This window comes from Oncorhynchus mykiss, chromosome 29 (genome assembly GCF_057628025.1).
Source record: "Oncorhynchus mykiss isolate SJ-2025 chromosome 29, ASM5762802v1, whole genome shotgun sequence".
NCBI classification, from domain to species: domain Eukaryota; kingdom Metazoa; phylum Chordata; class Actinopteri; order Salmoniformes; family Salmonidae; genus Oncorhynchus; species Oncorhynchus mykiss.
Window position 1 is genome coordinate 13,945,792 of NC_143050.1, and position 26,658 is coordinate 13,972,449.

A 26,658-nucleotide genomic window follows, 5' to 3' on the forward strand; every position below is an offset into this window, starting at 1 on the left:
TCCCAAGCAAGTCTCTTCTTCTTTTTGGTGTCCTTTAGTAGTGGTTTCTTTGCAGCAGTTCAACTATGATGGCCTGATTCACACGGTCTCCTCTGAACAGTTGATGTTGAGGTGTGTCTGTTTCTTGAACAATGTGAAGCATTTATTTGGGCTTCAATTTCTGAGGCTGGTAACTCTGGGTCTTCCTTTCCTGTGGCGGTCCTCATGAGAGCCAGTTTCATCATAGCGCTTGATGGGTTTTGCGACCGCACTTGAAGAAACTTTCAAAGTTCTTGAAATTTTCTAGGTTTGGCTGACCTTCATGTCTTAATGTAATGATGGACTGTCGTTTCTCTTTGCTTATTTGAGCTGTTCTTTCCATAATATAGACTTGGTCTTTGACCAAATAGGGTTATCTTCTGTATACCACCCCTACCTTGTCACAACACAACTGATTGGCTCAAATGCATTAAAAAGGAAAGAAATTCCACAAAACTTTTAACAAGGCACAGCTGTTAATTGAAATACATTCCAGGTGACTACCTCGTGAAGCTGGTTGAGAGAATGCCAAGAGTGTGCAAAGCTGTCGTCAAGGCAAAGCATGGCTACTTTGAAGAATCTCAAATATAAAATAGATTTTGATATGTTTAACACTTTTTTGGTTACTACATTATTTCATGTGTGTTATTTCATAGTGTGTCTTCACTATTATTCTACAATGTAGAAAATAGTGAAACATTAAGAAAAACATTGGAATGAGTAGGTGTGTCCAAACCTTTGACTAGTACCATATATATCTGTAGAATCTATTTATGGTATTATTTCATGGGGGACTGAGGTCTAAATACTGAGCAGCAGGATATTATGTTGGCAGCACAATCTAGGATTTGTATTCTTCACAGTAAGTGTGCCCCTACAAAGACGCTAAGCTTGGGAATATCGATTGTTTAACACTCTAGTGCAGTAAAACTGTTTTTCACAGCATTGCAAACACCTAATTTGACGTATATACAGTGGGGCAAAAAAGTATTTAGTCAGCCACCAATTGTGCAAGTTCTCCCACTTAAAAAGATGAGAGAGGCCTGTCATTTTCATCATAGGTACACTTAAACTATGACAGACAAAATGAGGGGGAAAAAATCCAGAAAATCACATTGTAGGATTTTTAATGAATTTATTTGCAAATTATGGTGGAAAATAAGTATTTGGTCAATAACAAAAGTTTATCTCAACACTTTGTTATATACCCTTTGTTGGCAATGACAGAGGTCAAACGTTTTCTGTAAGTCTTCACAAGGTTTTCACACACTGTTGCTGGTATTTTGGCCCATTCCTCCATGCAGATCTCCTCTAGAGCAGTGATGTTTTGGGGCTGTTGCTGGGCAACATGGACTTTCAACTTCCTCCAAAGATGTTCTATGGGGTTGAGATCTGGAGACTGGCTAGGCCACTCCAGGACCTTGAAATGCTTCTTACGAAGCCACTCCTTCATTGCCCGGGCGGTGTGTTTGGGATCATTGTCATGCTGAAAGACCCAGCCACGTTTCATCTTCAATGCCCTTGCTGATGGAAGGAGGTTTTCACTCAAAATCTCACGATACATGGCCCCATTCATTCTTTCCTTTACACAGATCAGTCGTCCTGGTCCCTTTGCAGAAAAACAGCCCCAAAGCATGATGTTTCCACCCCCATGCTTCACAGTAGGTATGGTGTTCTTTGGATGCAACTCAGCATTCTTTGTCCTCCAAACATGACGAGTTGAGTTTTTACCAAAAAGTTATATTTTGGTTTCATCTGACCATATGACATTCTCCCAATCTTCTTCTGGATCATCCAAATGCTCTCTAGCAAACTTCAGACGGGCCTGGACATGTACTGGCTTAAGCAGGGGGACACGTCTGGCACTGCAGGATTTGAGTCCCTGGCGGCGTAGTGTGTTACTAATGGTAGGCTTTGTTACTTTGGTCCCAGCTCTCTGCAGGTCATTCACTAGGTCCCCCCGTGTGGTTCTGGGATTTTTGCTCACCGTTCTTGTGATCATTTTGACCCCACGGGGGGAGATCTTGCGTGGAGCCCCAGATCGAGGGAGATTATCAGTGGTCTTGTATGTCTTCCATTTTCTAATAATTGCTCCCACAGTTGATTTCTTCAAACCAAGCTGCTTACCTATTGCAGATTCAGTCTTCCCAGCCTGGTGCAGGTCTACAATTTTGTTTCTGGTGTCCTTTGACAGCTCTTTGGTCTTGGCCATAGTGGAGTTTGGAGTGTGACTGTTTGAGGTTGTGGACAGAGGTCTTTTATACTGATAACAAGTTCAAACAGGTGCCATTAATACAGGTAACGAGTGGAGGGACAGAGGAGCCTCTTAAAGAATAATTTACAGGTCTGTGAGAGCCAGAAATCTTGCTTGTTTGTAGGTGACCAAATACTTATTTTCCACCATAATTTGCAAATAAATTCATTAAAAATCCTACAATGTGATTTTCTGGATTTTTTTTCTAATTTTGTCTGTCATAGTTGAAGTGTACCTATGATGAAAATTACAGGCCTCTCTCATCTTTTTAAGTGGGAGAACTTGCACAATTGGTGGCTGACTAAATTATTTTTTGCCCCACTGTAATAGCCAGCGGCACATTCTACTCCACCCATTCCATTGGTCCCAATGCATTACACAGTAGGCCTATTGAATTATTGGGGTAGAAATTGCTGCTGGATATTAAGACAGTCTTAATACAGACCCTACTGAGTAATCCCAACCCCACTTTTAACCTTGGCACAAAATAGTTTTTTTCTCTATTAGCCAATATGTGATTTATGGGCCTCCAGTGTATTCCATTTGGACCAATGGAATGGGTGGAATATAAAGTGCTACTGGGTTTTATACACATCACATAAAGTGGTTGCAATGCTGTGAAAAACAGTTGTACTGCACTAGAGTGCTAGAACAAATCGAGATTCCCAAAATGTAGCATGTCTTTGCAGGGTGACTTTTATTTTGAAGAATAGAAATTCTCAATCGTGCTGCCAGCATAATATCCTTCTACTAAAAGACCAGTAATCTTGTCCCCAGGCTTAGTATCACTGGCTTCTCGGCTATTGCGCATTTGGGCGGAAGTGTAATGCCGTAGTTCGACATTGGAGCTGACAGTGCAAGCCACAGCCGGACTGATCTTCAAATCAAACCTTGCATCACAAATAACTAGTATTATTTTTTTAAATCAGTCACTATTTACTCACAATGCATCATGTATTTGATGCTCTTGAACGTTCGTATACATGAGTGTTTCGAACATGGCCACAGTGGTTTCACTGCCCTTTTCTCAGTAATTTGGATAAAATCGAGAAGTCCGTTCTCCGTGACCAGATACGTGGTCGAAGAGAGTGTCAATTTGTTAGTAGGTAAACCGGAGAGTCCTCCCCTCCTCAATAGTCACCTTTCATCGAGGATAGTCATGTTTATCCTTCTGCCTGAGTCCTTCGCAGAATCATTTTTTATATTTATATACTGTCCACAACCTCAAACAGCCACACCCCCTTTGAAGTGGTTGTTGTTTTATCGACGGGGAAATGCAAGCAAACATTTAAAATTATATACTAATTATCATTTTATCTATAAAAGGTCTTGCACAAGCTAAATGTGTTTTGTCACTTTACAAATGTATTTTGTGATTCCACTGTAAACTTTATTTGCCTGATAATGCGGGAGAGGAGAGAGGAGCCTCATTTCATAAAAGCGCATTTTCGTCCACATTCCTTCTCCTCACAACTTATTCTTGAAACCTTTGACATTTTTTCAAAAGGAGGCGAGAGAGGATGCAGGAGTTGAGCAAAGTTAATTGAGAAAAGGTCACTGTCTTTGGTAACGCTAGTTGGCTATTAGCTTGCAAGTTCGTGTCTTTCTGCCAGTAAAACAAACTTGATAACAGAATCTTTGAATTCTTTTAAATAAAAGTTCCATGATGTGCCCATCTAATTATTGAACGCAAAAATATGTTTTGCTCGTCATAAATACAATTTTAAAAATAAAAAAAATACTTAAAGGACTATGAAAATAGCCTAGCATGCTTCCAGATCTCTCTCTCTCCCAAGGGCTTTTTATTGGCATGGGAAACATGTGTTAGGTAGATAATAAACAAAAGTGAAATAAACTATAAAAATTGCACTCACAGAAGTTCCAAAATAATAAATACATTTCAAATGTCATATTATGTATATATCCAGTATACAGTGTTGTAACGATGTGCAAATGGTTAAAGTACAAAAGGGAAATGAAATAAACATAAATATGGGTTGTAGTTACAATGGTGTTTGTTCTTCACTGGTTGCCCCTTTCTTGTGGCAACAGGTCACAAATATTGCTGCTGTGATGGCACACTGGTATTTCACCCAGTAGATAAGGGAGTTTGGTTTTGAATTATTTGTGGATATGTGTAATCCCCTGGGAAATATGTGTCTCTAATATGGTCATACATTTGGCAGGAGGTTAGGAAGTGCAGCTCAATTTCCACCTCATTTTGTGGGCAGTGTGCACATACAGTGGGGCAAAAAAGTATTTAGTCAGCCACCAATTGTGCAAGTTCTCCCACTTAAAAAGATGAGACAGGCCTGTAATTTTCATCATAGGTACACTTCAACTATGACAGACAAAATGAGAATAAAAAAAATCCAGAAAATCACATTGTAGGATTTTTAATGAATTTATTTGCAAATTATGGTGGAAAATAAGTATTTGGTCACCTACAAACAAGCAAGATTTCTGTCTCTCACAGACCTGTAACTTCTTCTTTAAGAGGCTCCTCTGTCCTCCACTTGTTACCTGTATTAATGGCACCTGTTTGAACTTGTTATCAGTATAAAAGACCTGTCCACAACCTCAAACAGTCACACTCCAAACTCCACTATGGCCAAGACCAAAGAGCTGTCAAAGGACATCAGAAACAAAATTGTAGACCTGCACCAGGCTGGGAAGACTGAATCTGCAATAGGTAAGCAGCTTGGTTTGAAGAAATCAACTGTGGGAGCAATTATTAGAAAATGGAAGACATACAAGACCACTGATAATCTCACTCAATCTGGGGCTCCACGCAAGATCTCACCCCGTGGGGTCGAAATGATCACAAGAACCACACGGGGGGACCTAGTGAATGACCTGCAGAGAGCTGGGACCAAAGCAACAAAGCCTACCATCAGCAAGGGCATTGAAGATGAAACGTGGCTGGGTCTCTCAGCATGACAATGATCCCAAACACACCGCCCGGGCAACAAAGCATTTCAAGGTCCTGGAGTGGCCTAGCCAGTCTCCAGATCTTAACCCCATAGAAAATCTTTGGAGGGAGTTGTTGCCCAGCAACAGCCCCAAAACATCACTGCTCTAGAGGAGATCTGCATGGAGGAATGGGCCAAAATACCAGCAACAGTGTGTGAAAACCTTGTGAAGACTTACAGAAAACGTTTGACCTCTGTCATTGCCAACAATGGGTATATAACAAAGTATTGAGAAACTTTTGTTGTTGACTAAATACTTATTTTCCACCATAATTTACAAATAAAATCATTAAAAATCCTACAATGTGATTTTCTGGATTTTTTTTTCTAATTTTGTCTGTCATTGTTGAAGTGTACATATGATGAAAATTACAGGCCTCTCATATTTTTAAGTGGGAGAACTTGCACAATTGGTGGCTGACTAAATCCTTTTTTGCCCCACTGTAGCCTGTCTTCTTGAGAGCCAGGTCTGCCTACGGCGGCCTTTCTCAATAGCTCACTGAGCCTGTACATAGTCAAAGCTTTCTTTAAATTTGGGTCAGTCACAGTGGTCAGGTATTCTGCCACTGTGTACTCTCTGTTTAGGGCTAAATAGCATTCTAGTTTGCTCTGTTTTTTTGTGAATTCTTTCCAATGTGTCAAGAAATTCTCTTTTTGTTTTCTCCTGATTTGGTTGGGTCTAGTTGCGGGGCTCTGTGGGTCTGTTTGTGAACAGAGCCCCAGGACCAGCTTGCTTAGGGGACTCTTCTCCATGTTCATCTCTCTGTAGGTGGTGGGTTTGTTATGGAGGGTTTGGGAGACGCTCACTTTTAGGTGGTTGTAGAATTTAATGTCTCTTTTCTGGATTTTGATAATTAGTGGGTATCAGCCTAATTCTGCTCTGCTCTCATTATTTGGTGTTTTATGTTGTACCCGGAGGATATTTTTGCAGAATTCTGCATGCAGAGTCTCAATTTGGTGTTTGTCCCATTTTGTGAATTTTTGGTTGGTGAGTGGACCCCAGACCTCACAACCATAAAGGGAAATGGGTTCTATACCTGATTCAAGTATTTTTAACCAGATCCTAATTGGTATGTCAAATTTTATGTTCCTTTTGATGGCATAGAAGGCCCTTCTTGTCTTGTCTCTCAGATCGTTTACAGCTTTGTGGAAGTTAAAAGCGGCACTGATGTTTAGGCCAAGGTATGTATAGTTGTTTGTGTGCTCTAGGGCAACAGTGTCTAGATGGAATTTGCATTTATGTTCCTGGCGACTGGCCCTTTTTTGGAACACCATTATTTTGGTCTTACTGATATTTACTGTCAGGGCCCAGGTCTGGCAGAATCTGTGCAGAAGATCTAGGTGCTGCTGTAGGCCCTCCTTGGTTGGTGACAGAAGCACCAGATCATCAGCAAACAGTAGACATTTGACTTCAGATTCTAGCAGGGTGAGGCTGGGTGCTGCAGACTGTGCCCTCGCCAATTCGTTGATAGAGTTGAAGTCGGAAGTTTACATACACCTCAGCCAACTACATTTAAACTCAGTTTTTCACAATTCCTGACATTTAATCCTAATAAAAATTCCCTGTCTTAGGATCACCACTTTATTTTAAGAATGTGAAATGTCAGAATAATAGTAGAGAGTGATTTATTTCAGCTTTTATTTCTTTCATCACATTCCCAGTGGGTCAGATGTTTACATACACTCAATTAGTATTTGGTAGCATTGCCTTTAAATTGTTTAACTTGGGTCAAACATTTTGGGTAGCCTTCCACATTCTTCCGCAATAAGGTGAATATTGTCCCATTCCTCCTGACAAAGCTGGTGTAACTGAGTCAGGTTTGTAGAACTCCTTGCACACACACGCTTTTTCAGTTCTGCCCACAAATTCTCTATAGGATTGAGGTCAGGGCTGTGTGATGGCCACTCCAATACATTGACTTTGTTGTCCTTAAGCCATTTTGCCACAACTTTGGAAGTATGCCTGGGGTCATTGTCCATTTGGAAGACCCATTTGCGACCAAGCTTTAACTTCCTGACTGATGTCTTGAGATGTTTCTTCAATATATCCACATAATTTTCTTCCTGATGGTGCCATCTATTTTGTGAAGTGCACCAGTCTCTCCTTCAGCAAAGCACCCCCACAACATGATGCTGCCACCCCCGTGCTTCACGGTTGGGGTGGTGTTCTGCTGCTTGCAAGCATCCCCCTTTTTCCTCCAAACATAACGATGGTCATTATGGCCAAACAGTTCTATTTTTGTTTCATCGGACCAGAGGACATTTCTTCAAAAAGTACAATCTTTGTCCCCATGTGCAGTTGCAATCCGTAGTCTGGCTTTTTTTATGACAGGTTTGGAGCAGTGGCTTCTTCCTTGCTGAGCGGCCTTTCAGGTTATGTCGATATAGGACTCATTTACTGTGGATATATACTTTTGTACCTGTTCCTCCAGCATCTTCACAAGGTCCTTTGCTGTTGTTCTGGGATTGATTTGCACTTTTCGCACCAAAGTACGTTCATCTCTAGGAGACAGAACGCGTCTCCTTCCTGAGTGGTATGACGGTTGCGTGGTCCCATGGTGTTTATACTTGCGTACTATTGTTTGTACAGATGAATGTGGTACCTTCAGGCGTTTGGAAATTGCTCCCAAGAATGAACCAGACTGGCTGATTTCTTTTGATTTTCCCATGATGTCAAGCAAAGAGGCACTGAGTTTGAAGGTAGGCCTTGAAATACATCCACAGGTACACCTCCAATTGACTCAATGATGTAAATTAGCCTGTGAGAAGCTTCTAAAGCCATGACATCATTTTCTGGAATTTTCCAAGCTGTTTAAAGGCACAGTCAACTTAGTGTATGTAAACTTCTGACCAACTGGAATTGTGATACAGTGAGTTATATGTAAAATAATCTGTCTCTAAACAATTGTTGGAAAAATTACTTGTGTCATGCACAAAGTAGATGTCCTAACCGACTTGCCAAAATTATAGTTTGTTAACAATACATTTGTGGAGTGGTTGAAAAATGAGTTTTAATGACTCCAACCTATGTGTATGTAAACTTCCGACTTCAACTGTATACGTGTTGAGGGGGGTGGGGCTTAAGCTGCACCCCCCCCCCCCCCCCCAACTCCACTTTCCATCAATTTGTGGAGCAGATCCTCATGCCAAATTGAGTGAAAAGGCTTTTTTTAAATCAACAAAGCAGGAGAAGACTTTGCCTTTGTTTTGGTTTGTTTGTTTGTCAATTAGGGTGTGCAGGTTGAATATGTGTTCTGTCATACGATACTTTGGAAAAAGCCAATTTGACATTTGCTCAGTACATCGTTTTCACTGCGGAAATGTTCAAATCTGCTGTTAATGATGCAGTGGATTTTCCCAAGGTTGCTCTTGACGCATATCCCATTGTAGTTATTGTGGTCAAATTTGTCTCCACTTTTGCAGATTGGAGTGATCAGTCCTTTGTTTCAAATATTGGGGAAGATGCCAGAGCTAAGGATGATATTAAATAGTTTAAGTATAGTCAATTGAAATGTGTTATCTGTATATTTTATAATTTCATTGAGGATACCTTCAACACCACAAGCCTTTTTGGGTTGGAGGGTTTTTATTTTGTCCTGTAGTTCATTCAAGGTAACTGGAGAATCCAGTGGGTTCTGGTAGTCTTTAATAGTTGATTCTAAGATTTGCATTTGATCATGTATATGTTTTTGCTGTTTGTTCTTTGTTATAGAGCCAAAAAGATTGGAGAAGTGATTTAACCATACATCTCCATTTTGGATAGATAACTCTTTGTGTCGTTGTTTGTTTAGGTTTTTGAATTCTTCATCAAACCATTTGTAATTGTTGTTAATTTTCTTTGGTTTTCTGGGGGGTTTTTTTGATCGGGAAGCTAAAAGTGAAATACTCTCTCTCTTTCTTTCTCTCTCTCAATATCCACAATGGATGTCATAAATTGCTTTATGGAATAATGCATACCCCATCCAGAATGCAAGGTGTTCCACTCATTCTTTAAAACTGTCAGAAACAATTATGGGTAACCCTTTAAAGCACTTTAATTGAAGGATCAGATTATATATGTTTATATATCAGTTTATAGATAGTTAATATATGTGTTATAACATTGTTTGCTTGTTATTTAGCTGCTTTGATTGTCAGACATTTCCTGTATTTTTTATAGAGTAGATGATGTGGCCACTGCCACAGGAAATGTAGCACATATGTAGGCCTACCGTAGCTGTATAAAAGAGAGGAAGTGAAGGGGAGTGAAGAGGAAGACACATTTTGACATGAAGATGGTTGGAAGCTGGTTGTTTCTCCTCGTCTCTCTCCAAGGATATGAGGCTCCCTCCACCCCCAGTAAGATTGTCCTGTTGGATGCTACACCTGTGATATTAAATATTTATGAATAATGTTAGTTTATTAAACATGTTTAAGACCTGGTGCAATGAAAACACATCTGGCCAATGTGCCCTCAACTTTTGATACTGTTTTTGACCTTGTCATGGGAGGATTTATTATAATTTATTGTGTTAATCAGGGAATGAGTTTTAGTTTGTCCCTTGATTTGGTGTAGGCCTACTCTCATTGTGAGTTGGTGGTTTCATGCCTCTCAGTTGACAATTATTTGTTGTTATTGTATTTGTAATTTTTTGTCATGTTTTTGGTTCAACTTTATATGTATTTAGTTTATTACTATTTACCTACTCTTAACTTCTGAATTACATAGTAAAATGGCAACATATATAAGTTATAGTAATTATAGGCCTACTCTTTTATAGGCCAATGCCATTTCTGTCATGTTGTCTTGTCTCTGTCCTTTCCCTTCACCCTGTCTCCCTCTGCTGGTCGTGTCAGGTTACCTTTTCTCCCCCGCTTTCCCCCAGCTGTCCCTTGTCTCCTCTAACTACCCATTCACCCCGTTCCCCACCTGTTCCCTTTTTTCCTCTGATTAGGTCCCTATATCTCTCTCTGTTTCTGCTCCTGTCCTTGTCGGATTCTTGTTTGTTTGTTTGTGTCATTCATGCCTGAACCAGACCATCGTCGTGTTACTGTAACCTTGTCCTGTCCTGTCGGAATCTGCCTGTCCGTCTGAGCCTACGTTTTGTTTTCGTCATTAAAGTAACTCTGTTTTGTTAATTCGCTTTTGGGTCCTCATTCACGCACCTTAACAGAAGAATCCGACCAAGAATGGACCCAGCGACTTCGGATCCTCTCCACTCAGCCGTCGAGATCCAGGGAGCGATGCTAGGCAGACACGAGCAGGAATTGTCTGCTGCTCGACATGCCGTTGAGACCCTGGCCACCCAAGTCTCCAACCTCACAGAACAGGTTCACCATCTCCGCCTCGATCCACCGGCCACTTCCAGGGCTTTCGAATCTCCGGAGCCCAGAATCAATAACCCGCCGTGTTACTCTGGGGAGCCCACTGAATGCCGCTCGTTCCTCACCCAGTGTGATATTGTGTTTTCTCTCCAGCCCAACACTTACGCCAGGAGCACTGCTCGTGTCGCCTACGTCATATCTCTCCTTACTGGACGGGCTCGTGAGTGGGGCACGGCAATCTGGGAGGCAAGGGCTGAGTGTACTAACCAGTATCAGGACTTTAAGGAGGAGATGATACGGGTTTTTGATCGATCTGTTTTTGGGGAGGAGGCTTCCAGGGCCCTGTCTTCCCTATGTCAAGGCAATCGATCCATAACAGACTACTCTATTGAGTTTCGCACTCTTGCTGCCTCCAGTGGCTGGAACGAGCCGGCTTTGCTCGCTCGTCTTCTGGAGGGTCTCCGCGCAGAGGTAAAGGATGAGATTCTCTCCCGGGAGGTTCCTTCCAGCGTGGATTCCTTGATTGAACTCGCTATTCGCATTGAGCGACGGGTTGATCTTCGTCACCGAGCTCGTGGAAAGGAGCTCGCGTTCTCCGTTGCCCCCCTCTCCGCATCACTACCATCTTCCTCTGCCGGCTCGGGAGCTGAGCCTATGCAGCTGGGAGGTATCCGCATCTCGACTAAGGAGAGGGAACGGAGAATCACCAACCGCCTCTGTCTCTATTGCGGTTCTGCTGGTCATTTTGTCACTTCATGTCCAGTAAAAGCCAGAGCTCATCAGTAAGCGGAGGGCTACTGGTGAGCGCTACTACTCCTGTCTCTCCTTCAAGATCCTGCACTACCTTGTCGGTCCATCTACGCTGGACCGGTTCGTCAGCTTCCTGCAGTGCCTTAATAGACTCTGGGGCGGAGGGCTGTTTTATGGACGAGACCTGGGCTCGGGAACATGACATTCCTCTCAGACAGTTAAGGGAGTCCACTGCCTTGTTCGCCCTGGATGGTAGTCCTCTCCCCAGGATTCAGCGTGAGACGCTACCTTTAACCCTCACTGTTTCTGGTAATCATAGCGAAACCATTTCTTTTTTGATTTTTCGTTCACCTTTTACACCTGTTGTTTTGGGCCATCCCTGGCTAGTTTGTCATAATCCTTCCATTAATTGGTCTAGTAATTCTATCCTCTCCTGGAACGTCTCTTGTCATGTGAAATGTTTAATGTCTGCTATCCCTCCTGTTTCCTCTGTCTCTTCTTCACAGGAGGAGCCTGGTGATTTGACAGGGGTGCCGGAGGAATATCACGATCTGCGCACGGTGTTCAGTCGGTCCAGGGCCACCTCTCTTCCTCCACACCGGTCGTATGATTGTAGTATTGATCTCCTTCCGGGAACCACTCCCCCCCGGGGTAGACTATACTCTCTGTCGGCCCCCGAACGTAAGGCTCTCGAGGATTATTTGTCTGTAGCTCTTGACTCCGGTACCATAGTCCCCTCCTCCTCTCCCGCCGGAGCGGGGTTTTTTTTTGTCAAGAAGAAGGACGGGTCTCTGCGCCCCTGCATAGATTATCGAGGGCTGAATGACATAACAGTTAAGAATCGTTATCCGCTTCCTCTTATGTCTTCAGCCTTCGAGATCCTGCAGGGAGCCAGGTTTTTCACTAAGTTGGACCTTCGTAACGCTTACCATCTCGTGCGCATCAGGGAGGGGGACGAGTGGAAGACGGCGTTTAACACTCCGTTAGGGCACTTTGAATACCGGGTTCTTCCTTTCGGCCTCGCTAACGCTCCAGCTGTCTTTCAGGCATTAGTCAATGATGTCCTGAGAGACATGCTGAACATCTTTGTTTTCGTTTACCTTGACGATATCCTGATTTTTTCACCGTCACTCCAGATTCATCTTCAGCACGTTCGACGTGTCCTCCAGCGCCTTTTAGAGAATTGTCTTTTTGTGAAGGCTGAGAAGTGCACTTTTCATGCCTCCTCCGTCACATTTCTCGGTTCTGTTATTTCCGCTGAAGGCATTAAGATGGATCCCGCTAAGGTCCAAGCTGTCATTGATTGGCCCGCTCCTAAGTCACGCGTCGAGCTGCAGCGCTTTCTCGGCTTCGCGAACTTCTATCGTCGTTTCATCCGTAATTTCGGTCAGGTGGCAGCTCCTCTCACAGCCCTTACTTCTGTCAAGACGTGCTTTAAGTGGTCCGTTTCCGCCCAGGGAGCTTTTGATCTCCTCAAGAATCGTTTTACATCCGCTCCTATCCTTGTTACACCTGACGTCTCTAGACAGTTCGTTGTCGAGGTTGACGCGTCAGAGGTGGGCGTGGGAGCCATTCTTTCTCAGCGCTCCCTCTCTGACGACAAGGTCCACCCATGCGCGTATTTTTCTCATCGCCTGTCCCCGTCGGAACGTAACTATGATGTGGGAAACCGCGAACTGCTCGCCATCCGGTTAGCCCTAGGCGAATGGCGACAGTGGTTGGAGGGGGCGACCGTTCCTTTTGTCGTTTGGACTGACCATAGGAACCTTGAGTACATCCGTTCTGCCAAACGTCTTAATGCGCGTCAGGCGCGTTGGGCGCTGTTTTTCGCTCGTTTCGAGTTCGTGATTTCTTATCGTCCGGGCTCTAAGAACACCAAGCCTGATGCTTTATCTCGTCTCTTCAGTTCTTCAGTAGCCTCCACTGACCCCGAGGGGATTCTCCCTGAGGGGCGTGTTGTCGGGTTGACTGTCTGGGGAATTGAGAGGCAGGTAAAGCAAGCGCTCACTCACACTCCGTCGCCGCGCGCTTGTCCTAGGAACCTTCTTTTCGTTCCCGTTCCTACTCGTCTGGCCGTTCTTCAGTGGGCTCACTCTGCCAAGTTAGCCGGCCACCCTGGCGTTCGGGGTACGCTTGCTTCCATTCGCCAGCGTTTTTGGTGGCCCACCCGGGAGCATGACACGCGTCGTTTCGTGGCTGCTTGTTCGGTCTGCGCGCAGACTAAGTCCGGTAACTCCCCTCCTGCCGGCCGTCTCAGGCCGCTTCCCATTCCCTCTCGACCGTGGTCTCACATCGCCTTAGATTTTGTCACCGGACTGCCTTCGTCAGCGGGGAAGACTGTTATTCTTACGGTTGTTGATAGGTTCTCTAAGGCGGCTCATTTCATTCCCCTTGCTAAGCTTCCTTCTGCTAAAGAGACGGCACAAATCATCATCGAGAATGTTTTCAGAATTCATGGCCTTCCGTCAGACGTCGTTTCGGACAGAGGTCCGCAATTCACGTCTCAATTTTGGAGGGAGTTTTGTCGTTTGATTGGGGCTTCCGTCAGTCTCTCTTCCGGCTTTCACCCCCAGTCTAACGGTCAAGCAGAACGGGCCAATCAGACTATTGGTCGCATCTTACGCAGTCTTTCTTTTCGCAACCCTGCGTCTTGGTCAGAACAGCTCCCCTGGGCAGAATACGCCCACAACTCGCTTCCTTCGTCTGCAACCGGGCTATCTCCTTTTCAGAGTAGCCTCGGGTACCAGCCTCCGCTGTTCTCATCTCAGTTCGCCGAGTCCAGCGTCCCCTCCGCTCAGGCTTTTGTCCAACGTTGCGAGCGCACCTGGAAGAGGGTCAGGTCTGCACTTTGCCGTTATAGGACGCAGACTGTGAGGGCTGCTAATAAGCGTAGAACTAAGAGTCCTAGATATTGTCGCGGTCAGAGAGTTTGGCTCTCCACTCAGAACCTTCCCCTTAAGACGGCGTCTCGCAAGTTGACCCCGCGGTTCATTGGTCCGTTCCGTATTTCTCGGGTCATTAATCCTGTCGCAGTGCGACTTCTTCTTCCGCGATACCTTCGTCGCGTCCACCCGGTCTTCCATGTCTCTTGTGTTAAGCCCGTTCTTCGCGCCCCCGCTCGTCTTCCCCCCCCCCCCCCCCATCCTTGTCGAGGGCGCACCCATCTACAGGGTCCGCAGGATTTTGGACATGCGTCCTCGGGGCCGTGGTCACCAGTACCTTGTTGATTGGGAGGGGTACGGTCCGGAGGAGAGGAGTTGGGTTCCCTCTCGGGACGTGCTGGACCGTGCGCTGATCGAGGATTTCCTCCGTTGCCGCCAGGTTTCCTCCTCGAGTGCGCCAGGAGGCGCTCGGTGAGTGGGGGGGTACTGTCATGTTGTCTTGTCTCTGTCCTTTCCCTTCACCCTGTCTCCCTCTGCTGGTCGTGTCAGGTTACCTTTTCTCCCCCGCTTTCCCCCAGCTGTCCCTTGTCTCCTCTAACTACCCATTCACCCCGTTCCCCACCTGTTCCCTTTTTTCCTCTGATTAGGTCCCTATATCTCTCTCTGTTTCTGCTCCTGTCCTTGTCGGATTCTTGTTTGTTTGTTTGTGTCATTCATGCCTGAACCAGACCATCGTCGTGTTACTGTAACCTTGTCCTGTCCTGTCGGAATCTGCCTGTCCGTCTGAGCCTACGTTTTGTTTTCGTCATTAAAGTAACTCTGTTTTGTTAATTCGCTTTTGGGTCCTCATTCACGCACCTTAACAATTTCATACCAGGTACTCTATTAATTAATGTGATCAAACTATTACATAACCTATATATGGAAACATACGTTTTTTTCCAATGATGGCCTCTTCTTGGAAACACAAAATACTTAGAAACGGGAACTAAAGACTGTTTCATGTGCCATTTCTATTGCTGCTGTGACACTAAAAGTCCCCCGCTAGTCTGAGATTGACGTCAACTACTTTGTGGTTTCCCTAACCCTAACCCTAACCCCCTAACCCTAACCCTAACCCCTAATCCTAACCCCCTAACCCTAACCCCTAACCCTAACCCCCTAACCCCTAATCCTAACCCTAACCCCTAACCCTAACCCCTAACCCTAACCCCTAACCCTAACCCCTAACCCTAACCCTAACCCAGGGTTGACATGGCCATCCATCTCGTCTCATACATTCACATACTGATAAAATTATTCATTTAACTCAATGTGATGGTGGAAAAGTACTCTGCAATCTTAGAAGCTCCCCTTTAAAGGATTGAATAGGTTTTCAATAGGCAGGTTTCCATTGACCCAGGTTTATTTGACTAAAGCAATGTAATGAAAATGGCAGATATCGGAGAAACTATCTAAAGATGAACATTTTTATCTGTTCAACAGGGGTGGATTTTGAGACATAGGATATACCTGAGACATGAAACAGATATGTGGGAGGGCACATAGGCTTTCACCAGTTTAATAATGCACAATTTAACTAAATGGGTCATGGAAACACTTCAACCACTTCAATGTTATTAGAAACGAGCTATGTTTCCATCAGCCCCTTCGTGGCTTTTTATGCGTCAGGTAATTAATCCGCATGAAATGGTTAGAACGAAACGTGGTTACTGAAGCGTGGTTTTTGCAAGAGAATAAAAAATGTTTAGTATGTGACCTTTTTACGCCCAACTGTGGCATGTAATTCAAGGCGTTCATACATGTGAGCATTCCTGCAGGTGCAGGAACCCCTCTTTATTCATCTATTGGTCCATTTTTAAGTTAGGACAGGCGGGAGGTGGGGGCGCTCCAGTACAGTAGGTGGCGTTAATGCACAGTAATGTTGGATACCAGCCGCCGATAAACCCCACAGAAGGGGCAAGGGCGACAACTGTAGCTAGCTAGCCGTACAACGGTCGACAGTGTCCTTCACCCCTCCCTGCCTGTCGGGCACTGTTTTCCCGCAGTTCTGTTAACGACGCTGAGGGCAGGTGGGCACGAAGGATGTTCTCTACCCATGTCGCTCCAGCTAGCTAGCAAGGAGGACTCCAGTAGGCAGGGGCGAAAAAAACTCAGATAATAATTATTTGAGGCCTTACTGCTATTAGCCCATACAAACACATTGAATAACAGATTCCCTACATGGAACAACAGTCCCTTAACAACAACAAAATCTAAAGGAAATTTGTTCTGAAGTGTCTGTCCTATATCTGAGAGATATACATGTATTTAACCCCACCGGCCAAACCGTTCGGACCCTACAGACGATTTTATGATAAGATCGATTTTGGGGATGTCTCCAGGTCTGACAAACACCACTCTAGCTCTGTCACCTTTCACCTCAGATGGGATGTCTCCAGGTCTGACAAACACCACTCTAGCTCTGTCACCTTTCACCTCAGATGGGATGTCTCCAGGTCTGACAAACACCACTCTAGCTCTGTCACCTTTCACCTCAGATGGGATGTCTCCAGGTCTGACAAACACCACTCTAGCTCTGTCACCTTTCACCTCAGATGGGATGTCTCCAGGTCTGACAAACACCACTCTAGCTCTGTCACCTTTCACCTCAGATGGGATGTCTCCAGGTCTGACAAACACCACTCTAGCTCTGTCACCTTTCACCGAAGATGGGATGTCTCCAGGTCTGACAAACACCACTCTAGCTCTGTCACCTTTCACCTCAGATGGGATGTCTCCAGGTCTGACAAACACCACTCTAGCTCTGTCACCTTTCACCGAAGATGGGATGTCTCCAAGTCTGACAAACACCACTCTACCTCTGTCACCTTTCACCTCAGATGGGATGTCTCCAGGTCTGACAAACATCACTCTAGCTCTGTCACCTTTCACCGAAGATGCGGAAGTGTTACATAGGCGGATGCGGTGGATTTTAATGCATCCAATGAAAAGAAAACAGATATCTCTAGCTTAAATTGAGAGATATTTATATTGAGGATGTTTGTATTACGCTAATTAGATGTCCACGCGGGTGCAGAAATCGACCTTAGGAGGTTTTAATGGACATTTCTGATGCTTTTGCAGATGTAAACTGTCTGATCATTAACCTGGATTATGTCAACTGCACCTGGAGTGAACAGGGGAGTCCAGAGGTCAACTACACCTTCTTCCACAAAGGGTTAGTGCAATGGCAGTACCCTGTCTTACTTTCAACATATGTGTTGGGCGATGGGTGTTGAGCTCTTTGGTACAAAATGCTTGCCGTGCATCAATGTGATGGATGCTACACATTGGTTGAGGTTGAAGTGAGTGAGTTTCCTCCTTGAAAGGGATTTCAAGACCTAGAGAGATGTGATAGTGACTGTCAAATCTTTGGTACTAATTCTCATCCATCATTTTCACATGGTTTGTGTTTAGGTCCATCAAAAGGAATATGGAGGAGTGCACAACATATCTCCAGGAGAAGAGTTATGCCGTGGGATGTAGACTGTCCTATGACGAGCCTGACAGGTTTAGAACACTGACAACCAAGCTGGTCCATCAGAACAACAGTTATGTGCAGGACCATAACCTGAAAAGCATGGGTAGGTTATTTTTCTCAATCAAATCAGAACCTTACATACAGAACAGCATGTAACATGAAGAGCAATAGTCATCTTTAGGCTTTTTAACTTGTGTTTTTCCTATTTCAGTCTTCATTTGATGTGTCGTTAACATTTGACCCTCCTTAATGCTTTTTCTAGTGAAGCTTTACCCTCCTGTCAACCTGTCAGTTGAGATGAACAAAGACCCAGAGCTGAATCTGTACTGGAACAACAGCAAGAACCCCTTCTGTATTGAGAGTGAAGTTCGCTACAGAATAAACAGCGACAAGTGGAAGGTGGGCATGGGTCAGGACTCAGGAGTTGGACCACTGTTTGGACACTAGCCTACTGGTCATTTTTCAACGAAATGCTGGACAAATCTTTGAAAGAACTCTCTCTCTCTCCTCCACTCTCTTTGTTCCTTTCTTCAGACATCTACTCCAAGCAAGGAACAGAAGTATGCTGTGGCTTTCCCGTTAAAGAGCAGTCGGTATGAGTTTCAAGTGAGAGCACGAGTAAACGACATGTGTGGCGAGTCCAAGTTCTGGAGTGAATGGAGTCAGCCAATTCAATGGGATTTCATGAAGGGAAATAACATCACAGGTAAATACATACAAAATCTCTGCTTTGCTTTTTGGTTATAAAGTTGTGCTCAGACTTCTGTCAGGACTTATGTCAACCTTTCTCTTTGGCCTAGACATATCTGGCAGCTCAATGTCTGTGTGGAAGCCAGTATTGTCATTAGTGGGTACCATGACACTCTTCATATTGGCCTGCATGCTGGTCTACAGGGAAAGGTGGGTTTGCCAACAGAAATTAACGCCACACTTAGGCCCCAAATAAAGACTAAAATCAAGGGGTATAGTTTACATTATAAAAAAATCAAAGTCTCCTCCATTCTTCCTCTGAAAAAAGTGATACTCTGATTCTGAACTGACCTTATCTCTTTGTAGAGAACGACTGAGATTAATCCTCATTCCCATTGTGCCTAATCCAGTCAAGAACCTGAAGGACCTTCTTGACAAGGACACTGTAGAGGTACTATTTATCACTGATTGCTCTTTACCATTCACTGCACTTCATTATAATCATTGTATCTTACAAGTGGTACTGTTATCTACAGTGTAAATCAAATCTCTTATTACATAACCTCTACCTTTGAAGGCCTGGCTTCACATCTCCGAAGGTGTTTGCTTCCAGTCTAACTTCACTGAGCTTGCCTGTCCTGTTCGTGAGTACAGTCTGGTTCCCCAAACTGGCAGCGTCAGTGAATCTGAGAGCAACCTCTCCATCCCAACAGACCAGTCAGATCTCCTGTCCACGTGTTCCTCCTTAGCTTCCACTTTTCCTGCCACAAGTGAAAATGAACAAGCTGGTATTGAATGATAGTTCCAAAGGTCTAATAATGCTTTATAATTTGTTTTACAATACAAAACATCCACATATAAACTACAACATACAGACACACACAAATATCCACAACATCACCCCTGCCCAGACAACACCTCCAGCATCACTCTCTGCCACATGTGCCACAGGTACTGCAGGATTTTGTTCCAACTAGGCACCACGCCTGACCAACTGAGCTAATTGATTAGTTCAATGATTGCCCAAATTCAACACACCTGATCTTCCAACTCAGTTAAATCTAAGACATGATCCAGGACCAGGGTTGCCTACCCCTGGGATACTGAATAAATTGTTAAGCCAGACAAAATGTATTCACTGTTTAATGGATTTTCCCCCCAGAAAAGTGAGGCGAGTGAGCAAAAAAAGAACAAACTGGTGGATAAGAAATAACAGCACTTTATCACATTGTCCTAGGTGCTTGTGCAGGTTCTAGGCCTAATGTGGCTTCAAGAGTCATTACATGCGAAAAGAATGCAGATGTTACAATGTTGTTATAACCATGAGAAATGAAACAATGGGAAGAGAAGCTTGTGACAGTTTCTTTATTCCTGGAAAATAAAAGTGCAATCCAATCTCGTAATTGAATGTGATGCATCGGGTAATGTCAATCAAGAATGCTTGACAATTGTAATGAAATTAAACATGTTTTTGTATAATTAATTCATTACCTGAATGCATCTCTATAGCCTATAGGCGTTAACAAAATATTCATACTGATATGATTAGGCCTCTCAGACTATTATGCCTAGTAGAAAGAGGGTCAATCTTTCAGGTCAGCCAAAAAAACAAAAACATAAATCCAGCCATAGAGTATAGCCTATCATCATCAAAATAAAAATGTTAACATGCACAATTAGAACTCAAACACAATTAGAGCAAGCTTAACTAATTTCGAGCCCAGTAACTTTGCTCACCGCATCCTCCTTTGATTGTCTCGTCTGGCTGCCACGAAAAACTCCCACCTTGGAGACAGTCGATAACATCATTGTGGAGCTGCTGATCTGCACGAAGTGTGTGCGTGCAACTGGCGATGTACTTTGCTGGACATGCTAGCTGTTCTCCGCAGCTCATCATTACTTCAAACGCATTACGTCTTGGTGTTACTTCAAACGCATTCCGTCTTGGGGTTATCGGTTTGCCTACTACTACTGGTAGTACCGGTAAAATGTAAGTTACGAATCGCAAATCACCATACAGCTGACACACTTCGATTTCATCAATCATTTTGACTTCACTTTGGTTGTCACAAATACGATCAGTTTACACTGCGTCTTTGCTGATGAATGTCCAGATCTCTGTCAATTGGTTCAATGACATTGTTGTTTCGTCTGACAATCGCTTCTAAATTATCTGAAAATTATGCATTAACCGACTGTTTGTTTATAATGAGGGACGTTGCACGTTTAACCTGGACACAACTAGTATTTATTTGTTCAGCCATGATGGCATGTGCAAGTGGGTTTGACTGTCCAATCTGAGGCTCGAACATGATCTGAGCGCGTGATGTTGCTGTTTGGTGTCTTGTATGGAGGGCCAAGATGACCCAAATCAAAAATAAATGAAAACATAAATAAATATATTTCGGCCATCTTGGTCCTCCATAGTCTAGGTCTTTAATCGAAAGGAAAAAACAAAAACCTGCAGACACTAGGCCCTCTGTGGAATGAGTTTGACACATGCTTAGCTATCAACCTCAGATCCAAAGTGAATGCATACATTTTCATACTGTTATAAGTTTCATTGGGCTTAATTTGTTTGGTTATTTTACTCCTAAATTTCAAAACATTTCTCTGTGAATTGTGTTTGAGTTCAAACTGTGTCCTTTATATTATATTTAGTTAGTTGTATCCTTTTTCCCTGCTCTCTTGAGGCTCCCCAGGGGTGAGAATGTCAGACAAGACTGGGCTCTGACAAAGACAAAAATATCAGTAGACCACAGTAGAAACATTTTCATCTGATGTTTGAGGTGTTTGAATCCAGAATGGGCATACCCAGACCCAGAGCAATATAGACTCTGGGCATACCCATCACCAGAGTCACTAAAATAGAATGATGAGACGCTTGTGTTTCCACTCTAACTGTTGTCCACAGAGCAGAACGGCGGACTGTCAAGCTCTTGCGGTCCCCTGTCTTCCTCTTTTTTGGATTGATGGATATATCTCATTCTTTGAATACTTTTTAAAATATTAGATGAGGGGCGTTGACGTCAACCGCCTGTATATACAATGAAGAGTGAGACGCTATGGTAGCCTCACGAATATGCATAGATCCTCCCTCTGCAATTGGATCCTGGACTTCCTGATGGGCCGCCCCCAGGTGGTGAGGGTAGGCAAAAACACATCCTCCATGGTTACCCTCAACATGGGGGCCCCTCAGGGGTGAGTGCTTAGTCCTCTCCTGTACTCCCTGTTCACCCTTGACTGCGTGGCTGTGAACGACTCCAACACCATCATTAAGTTTGCCGACGACACAACAATGAGACAGCCTATTGGGAGGGGGTCAGAGACCTGGCAGTGTGGTGCTACGACAACAACAGCTCCCTCAACGTCAGGAAAATAAAGGAGCTGAGCATGCACCCATTTACACCGACAGGGCTGTAGTGGAGGGGATCGACAGCTTCAAGTTCCTCTGTGTCCACATCACTAAGGACCTATCATGGTCCCAATACACCAACACAGTCATTAAGAGGACAGGTCTTCCCTCTCAGGAGGCTCTAAAAAGGTTTGGCATGGGCCTCAGATCCTCAAAGTTATACAACTGCACCAACGAGAGCATCTTGACTAGCTGCATCACCACTTGGTATGGCTAATGCTTGGCATCTGACCGTAAGACACTACAGAGCATATTGCATACGGCCAGTACATCACTGGTGCAGAGCTCCCTGCCATCCAGGACCTCTATACCAGGCGGTGTCAGAGGAAGGCCCAGCCATCCAAGTCATAGACTATTCTCTCTGTTACCTCACGGCAAGCGGTACCGGAGCGCCAAGTCTGGGACAAAAAGGCTCCTGCACAGCTTCTACCCCCAAGCCATAAGACCGCTTAACAGTTAATCAAGTGGCTACCCAGACTATTTGCATTGACCCCTTTAATTTTGGACTATCTTACACTGGCTTTATGCTCACTCACTAGACTCTACCCACACATACACACACACACTCACATATTGATGCCACACACACTCACTCGCACATAGACAGACTTTCACACTCTTCACATACGATGCTGTAAGCGGTGCGCAACTGGCTGCAGGGAAGTCAGGTGCGGGAGAGTAGAAATGGGTAACAACTGGTTATAACAATCGTTATAAGGAGTGGACCAAGATGCAGCGTGGTATGTTTACATCCTTTTTATTTGGAAGAGAAACGTGAAGCTCAAAGTAGTGCTCGCAGGCAACTATACCTAGACAAGATCCCACAATGGGGAAATGGCTGCCTAAATATGATCCCCAATCAGAGACAACGATAAACAGCTGCCTCTGATTGGCAACCATACCTGGCCAACATAGATAATGAATCACCTAGATAACCCACCCTCGTCACTGTCACAGTTCTCTATGGTCAGGGCGTGACAACTGGAGCACTTTAATAATGAAAGAAAAAAACAAGCTGCACCCAGAACAACAAAATACGGGTGAAAATAATCCGTCGCAAAACTAGTCAGAAGTGCACATACACTTTACAACAAACAATTCCACACACAGACATGGGAGGAACAGAGGGTTATATACACGTCAAATAATGAGGGAATGTAAACCAGGTGTGTGGGAAAACAAGACAAAACAAATAAAAGATGAAAGGTGGATCGGCGATGGCTAGAAGACCGGTGACGTCGACCACCAAACGCCGCCCGAACAAGGAGAGGAACCGACTTCGGCGGAAGTCGTGACAGCTGCTGCTACTCTGTTTATTATATATCATGATTACCTAGTCACTTTTACCCCTAACCTACATGTACATATTACCTCAATTACTTCAACTACCTGTGTAACAGATGAATGAAAATGGCAAAGTGATGGAAAATCAGATAGAAATGAAATCTCTGGTAAGCCTGAATGACAGCCAAGGGACCAGGAATGATGTAGCCACAGGGAAAGAGTCTGCCTTGAACCTCGCTCTGGTATCTAGTGCAATGGCAGGAATCTGAGTGGTAGTTAAGGGAGGATTCGACAGCAGGGAGTGATTATTACCCCATAGTATGCACAGTAGGCCAGAGGGAGGATGAGGTGCCAGTGGATGGAGTAGGCAGGTGGTTGTTTTTTAGGGCAAAGTGGGATGAGTTTCAGCAGCTCAGTGAGCAGGTGATGGGTGGATATGAGAGGGGATGTGGATAGTATGAATAACGGTGAGAACAGCGTTAGTGGGGGCAGCTACTGAGGCTATACCTAAGAGTTCAGGGAGGAGGAAGAGGAAAACAGTCCCATGGTGGACGGAGGAGTGAGGGGAAATGGTGAGGAGTAGGAACAGGGCATTTAGAGTACTGAAAAGGACACATAACTTCCAACATCTGATTCAGTATAAGCGGCCCAGGCCCCGGTGAGGAGAACTATCCGTCAGGCAATGAGGTCATGTTGGTGTCAGGTTATGTGACACCATTGGAAGGGCAACATTTATGGGGGATTATTAAGAGGATGAGTGGGGTCACAAGGGTTGTGGGATTATCCAGTGTTGATGAGTGGGAAGGATGTGGCAGTAACAGATGAGGAGAAGGCAGAGATGATGGTCAAAGCCTTTGTCCAAATGCATAGCTCTGAAAAATGGTCAAAGGAGGGGCAGAGCGGGAGAGAGCGAACGAGAGAGGAGCACCCTGGAGTGCTGGATAGGAGAGAGGATGTAAATGATGCGTTGAATGCACCATTTGCCATGGAAGAGATGAAAAGGGCAATAGGTATGGCTGGGTTAACTTCACGTGGGATAGATGAGGTGTGCTATGTTATGCTGACCCATCTTAGTGATGAGGTACTGGATAAGGTATTGGTGTTGTACAACAGAGTGTGGGAGGAGGAGAAACTACCAGACAGCTGGAAGGAGGCAGTAGTGGTACCAATCTGGAAGCCAGGGAAGGACCCAACTAGGCCAACAAGCTATCGGCCAGTAACTTTAACATCATATGTATGTAAGATTATGGAACGTACAGTATGATTACTTCCTGGAGAGCAGGGGGCTAGTATCATTAGAGTGGGTTTAGGAAGGGGAGTGTAACTATGGACCCAGTGCTCTGCTTAGAAGCAAAGGTCAGGAAGGCTCAGTTGAACAAGGAGACTGTTGAAGCTGTCTTTGATGTGAAGAAGGCATATGATATGTTAATCAAGCTTGAAATTATGGGGGTAGGAGGAAGAACGTACAACTGGATAAAGGATTTCCTGTTTGGAAGGTCTATCCAGGTGAGGGTGGATAACGGTACACCACAGGGGATCGTGATTAGTCCTCTGTTGTTCTCAATCATGATCAATGATGTTTACTCTCAGGTACAGATGGATATTGTGGAGGTTGTTATTTGCAGATGATGGGACCTTATGGGAGAGGGGAAGAAATGTGCCATACATAGTCAGGAAGGGACAGGAAGCAATTGATGAGGTAGAACGGTGGGGATTCAGGTTCTCTGTAGAGAAAACAGTGTTTTTTTCCAGGAGGAAGGTGGGAAATGAGGTATGCTTGAGGTTATATGGGAGAAACTTGGAGATGATGGGGAAATTCAGGTTCCTTGGGGTATACTTTGACACTAGACTGACTTGGGCAGAACACATTGAGAGAGTGGTGGGAAAGTGTAAGAAGGTGCTAAATGTGATGCTCTGTCTGACAGGGAAGGAGTGGGGGGCTGGGTGTTCCTCATTGAGGACCATGTATGTTGCATGAATCCGATCTGTAATAGACTATGGCAGTATACAGTATGGTTTAGCAGCCCAGACCTCATTGTCATACAGAATATATAAGGGCACAAGGCGAGACTCAAATGCAGACACAGGAGGCAGAGCTCCGATATTTATTATAACAAAGGGAGTAGGTCAGGGACAGGCGAGAGTTCATAAACCAGGTCAGAGTCCAAACAGTACCAGACGATAGGTTGTTTCGAGGTCAGGCCAGGCAGGGGTCAGAAACCAAATCTGAGTCCAAAAACAGTACAAGGGGATAGGCAGGCTGATAGTCAGAACAGGCAGGTGGGTTCGGAGTCACGACAGGCAAGGGTCGAAATCAGGAGGACTAGAAACAAACAGAGACTGGTAAAAATAGGAACAAGGAAAACCGCTGGTTGACTTGGCAAAACAAGACGAACTGGCACAGAGAGACAGGAAACACAGGGATATATACACCGGAGATAATAAGCGACACCTGGAGGTGGTGGAGACAGTCACAAGGACAGGTTAACCAGATCAGGGTGTGACAAAATATGTAGTGGGGCGTTTCGAACGTCCCCAGTGGCTGCACTACAGGTGGAGATGGGGGATATGCCTTTGCAGATTAGTAGACAACAGCTGGCAATGAATTATTGGGTATACCTACAGGGACATGGGGTGTCTCATCCTGCCGAAAGTGATTTTACAGGCATGCTGGGATGATGAGTAAGGACAGGACGTACTGGGTCATTATTTGTAGTGCAGGAATGTGTGGTGGCAGTCAGGAAACGTATTACAGATCACCTGGCTGTATATACGGCGGAGCTGATGGCCATACTTTTGGCCTTGTAGTGGGTAGAGGAAGTCAAGCCAGACAGAGTAGTTATTTGCTCTGATTCATGTGCAGTGTTGATGAGTCTGCAGTCCTTTAGCTCACGTAGCAGACAAGACCTGCTTTGTGATGTTCTACAAACCCATGGCAGGATTAGACAGATGGGTAAACAGATAAAGGGGAACGTGGGTTAGAGAGGAACGAGGCAGTTGATGTACTTTTTAAACAAGCACTTAGTAGTGGGGATGTTGTTGTAGTTTCAATGAGAAAGGCAGAGGCAATACGCCTGATATGGACAGTGATGGTGCAGAGATGGCAGGAGCAGTGGAATAGAGATACTAAGAGCAGGCATTTATTTCAAGTACAGAGGAAAGTTGGGGAGGGCGGCAAGAAGGGACAGAAGAGAGGGGGCTATTTTTACAAGAAGGTGGGACAAGCTGGTTGAATAAGACTTTAAATGTGGTAGGAAAGCATCCAACAGGAAATTGTGATTAATGTCAGGAAATAGAGACTGTGGAGCATGTATTGCTACAGTGTGGGCAGTATCAGAGGGGAAAAGATAGGCTGAGATCTAGAATGAGGGAGAAGAGGATACAATACATTTGTTTAGAGTATATTGAATAGATATAGTCTCAAAAATGTTGTTTTTCTTTTTTAAGAGCAACTGGGCTGGCAGGTAGGATTTGGTTTGGGGGACTGAGTGGGCAGTGGTTTAAGACACTGTATCACAGTGCTAGAGGTGTCACTACTGACCTGGGTTCAATCCCGGGCTGTATCA

At 44.5% G+C, this 26,658-nt stretch overlaps 1 protein-coding gene across 1 annotated transcript; it reads left to right on the plus strand.

Annotated features, from left to right (window-relative positions):
• The first annotated feature begins 9,493 nt into the window (after positions 1-9,493).
• il2rc2 (interleukin-2 receptor gamma chain-2) lies at positions 9,494-19,737 on the plus strand. Its single transcript, NM_001281317.1, is given in 8 exon segments — positions 9,494-9,582; positions 17,307-17,400; positions 17,640-17,806; positions 17,966-18,102; positions 18,238-18,409; positions 18,504-18,603; positions 18,760-18,844; positions 18,971-19,737. Coding segments are annotated over 8 exon segments (1,047 nt in total). The 5' UTR covers positions 9,494-9,512; the 3' UTR covers positions 19,193-19,737.
• Positions 19,738-26,658: the final 6,921 nt, after the last annotated feature.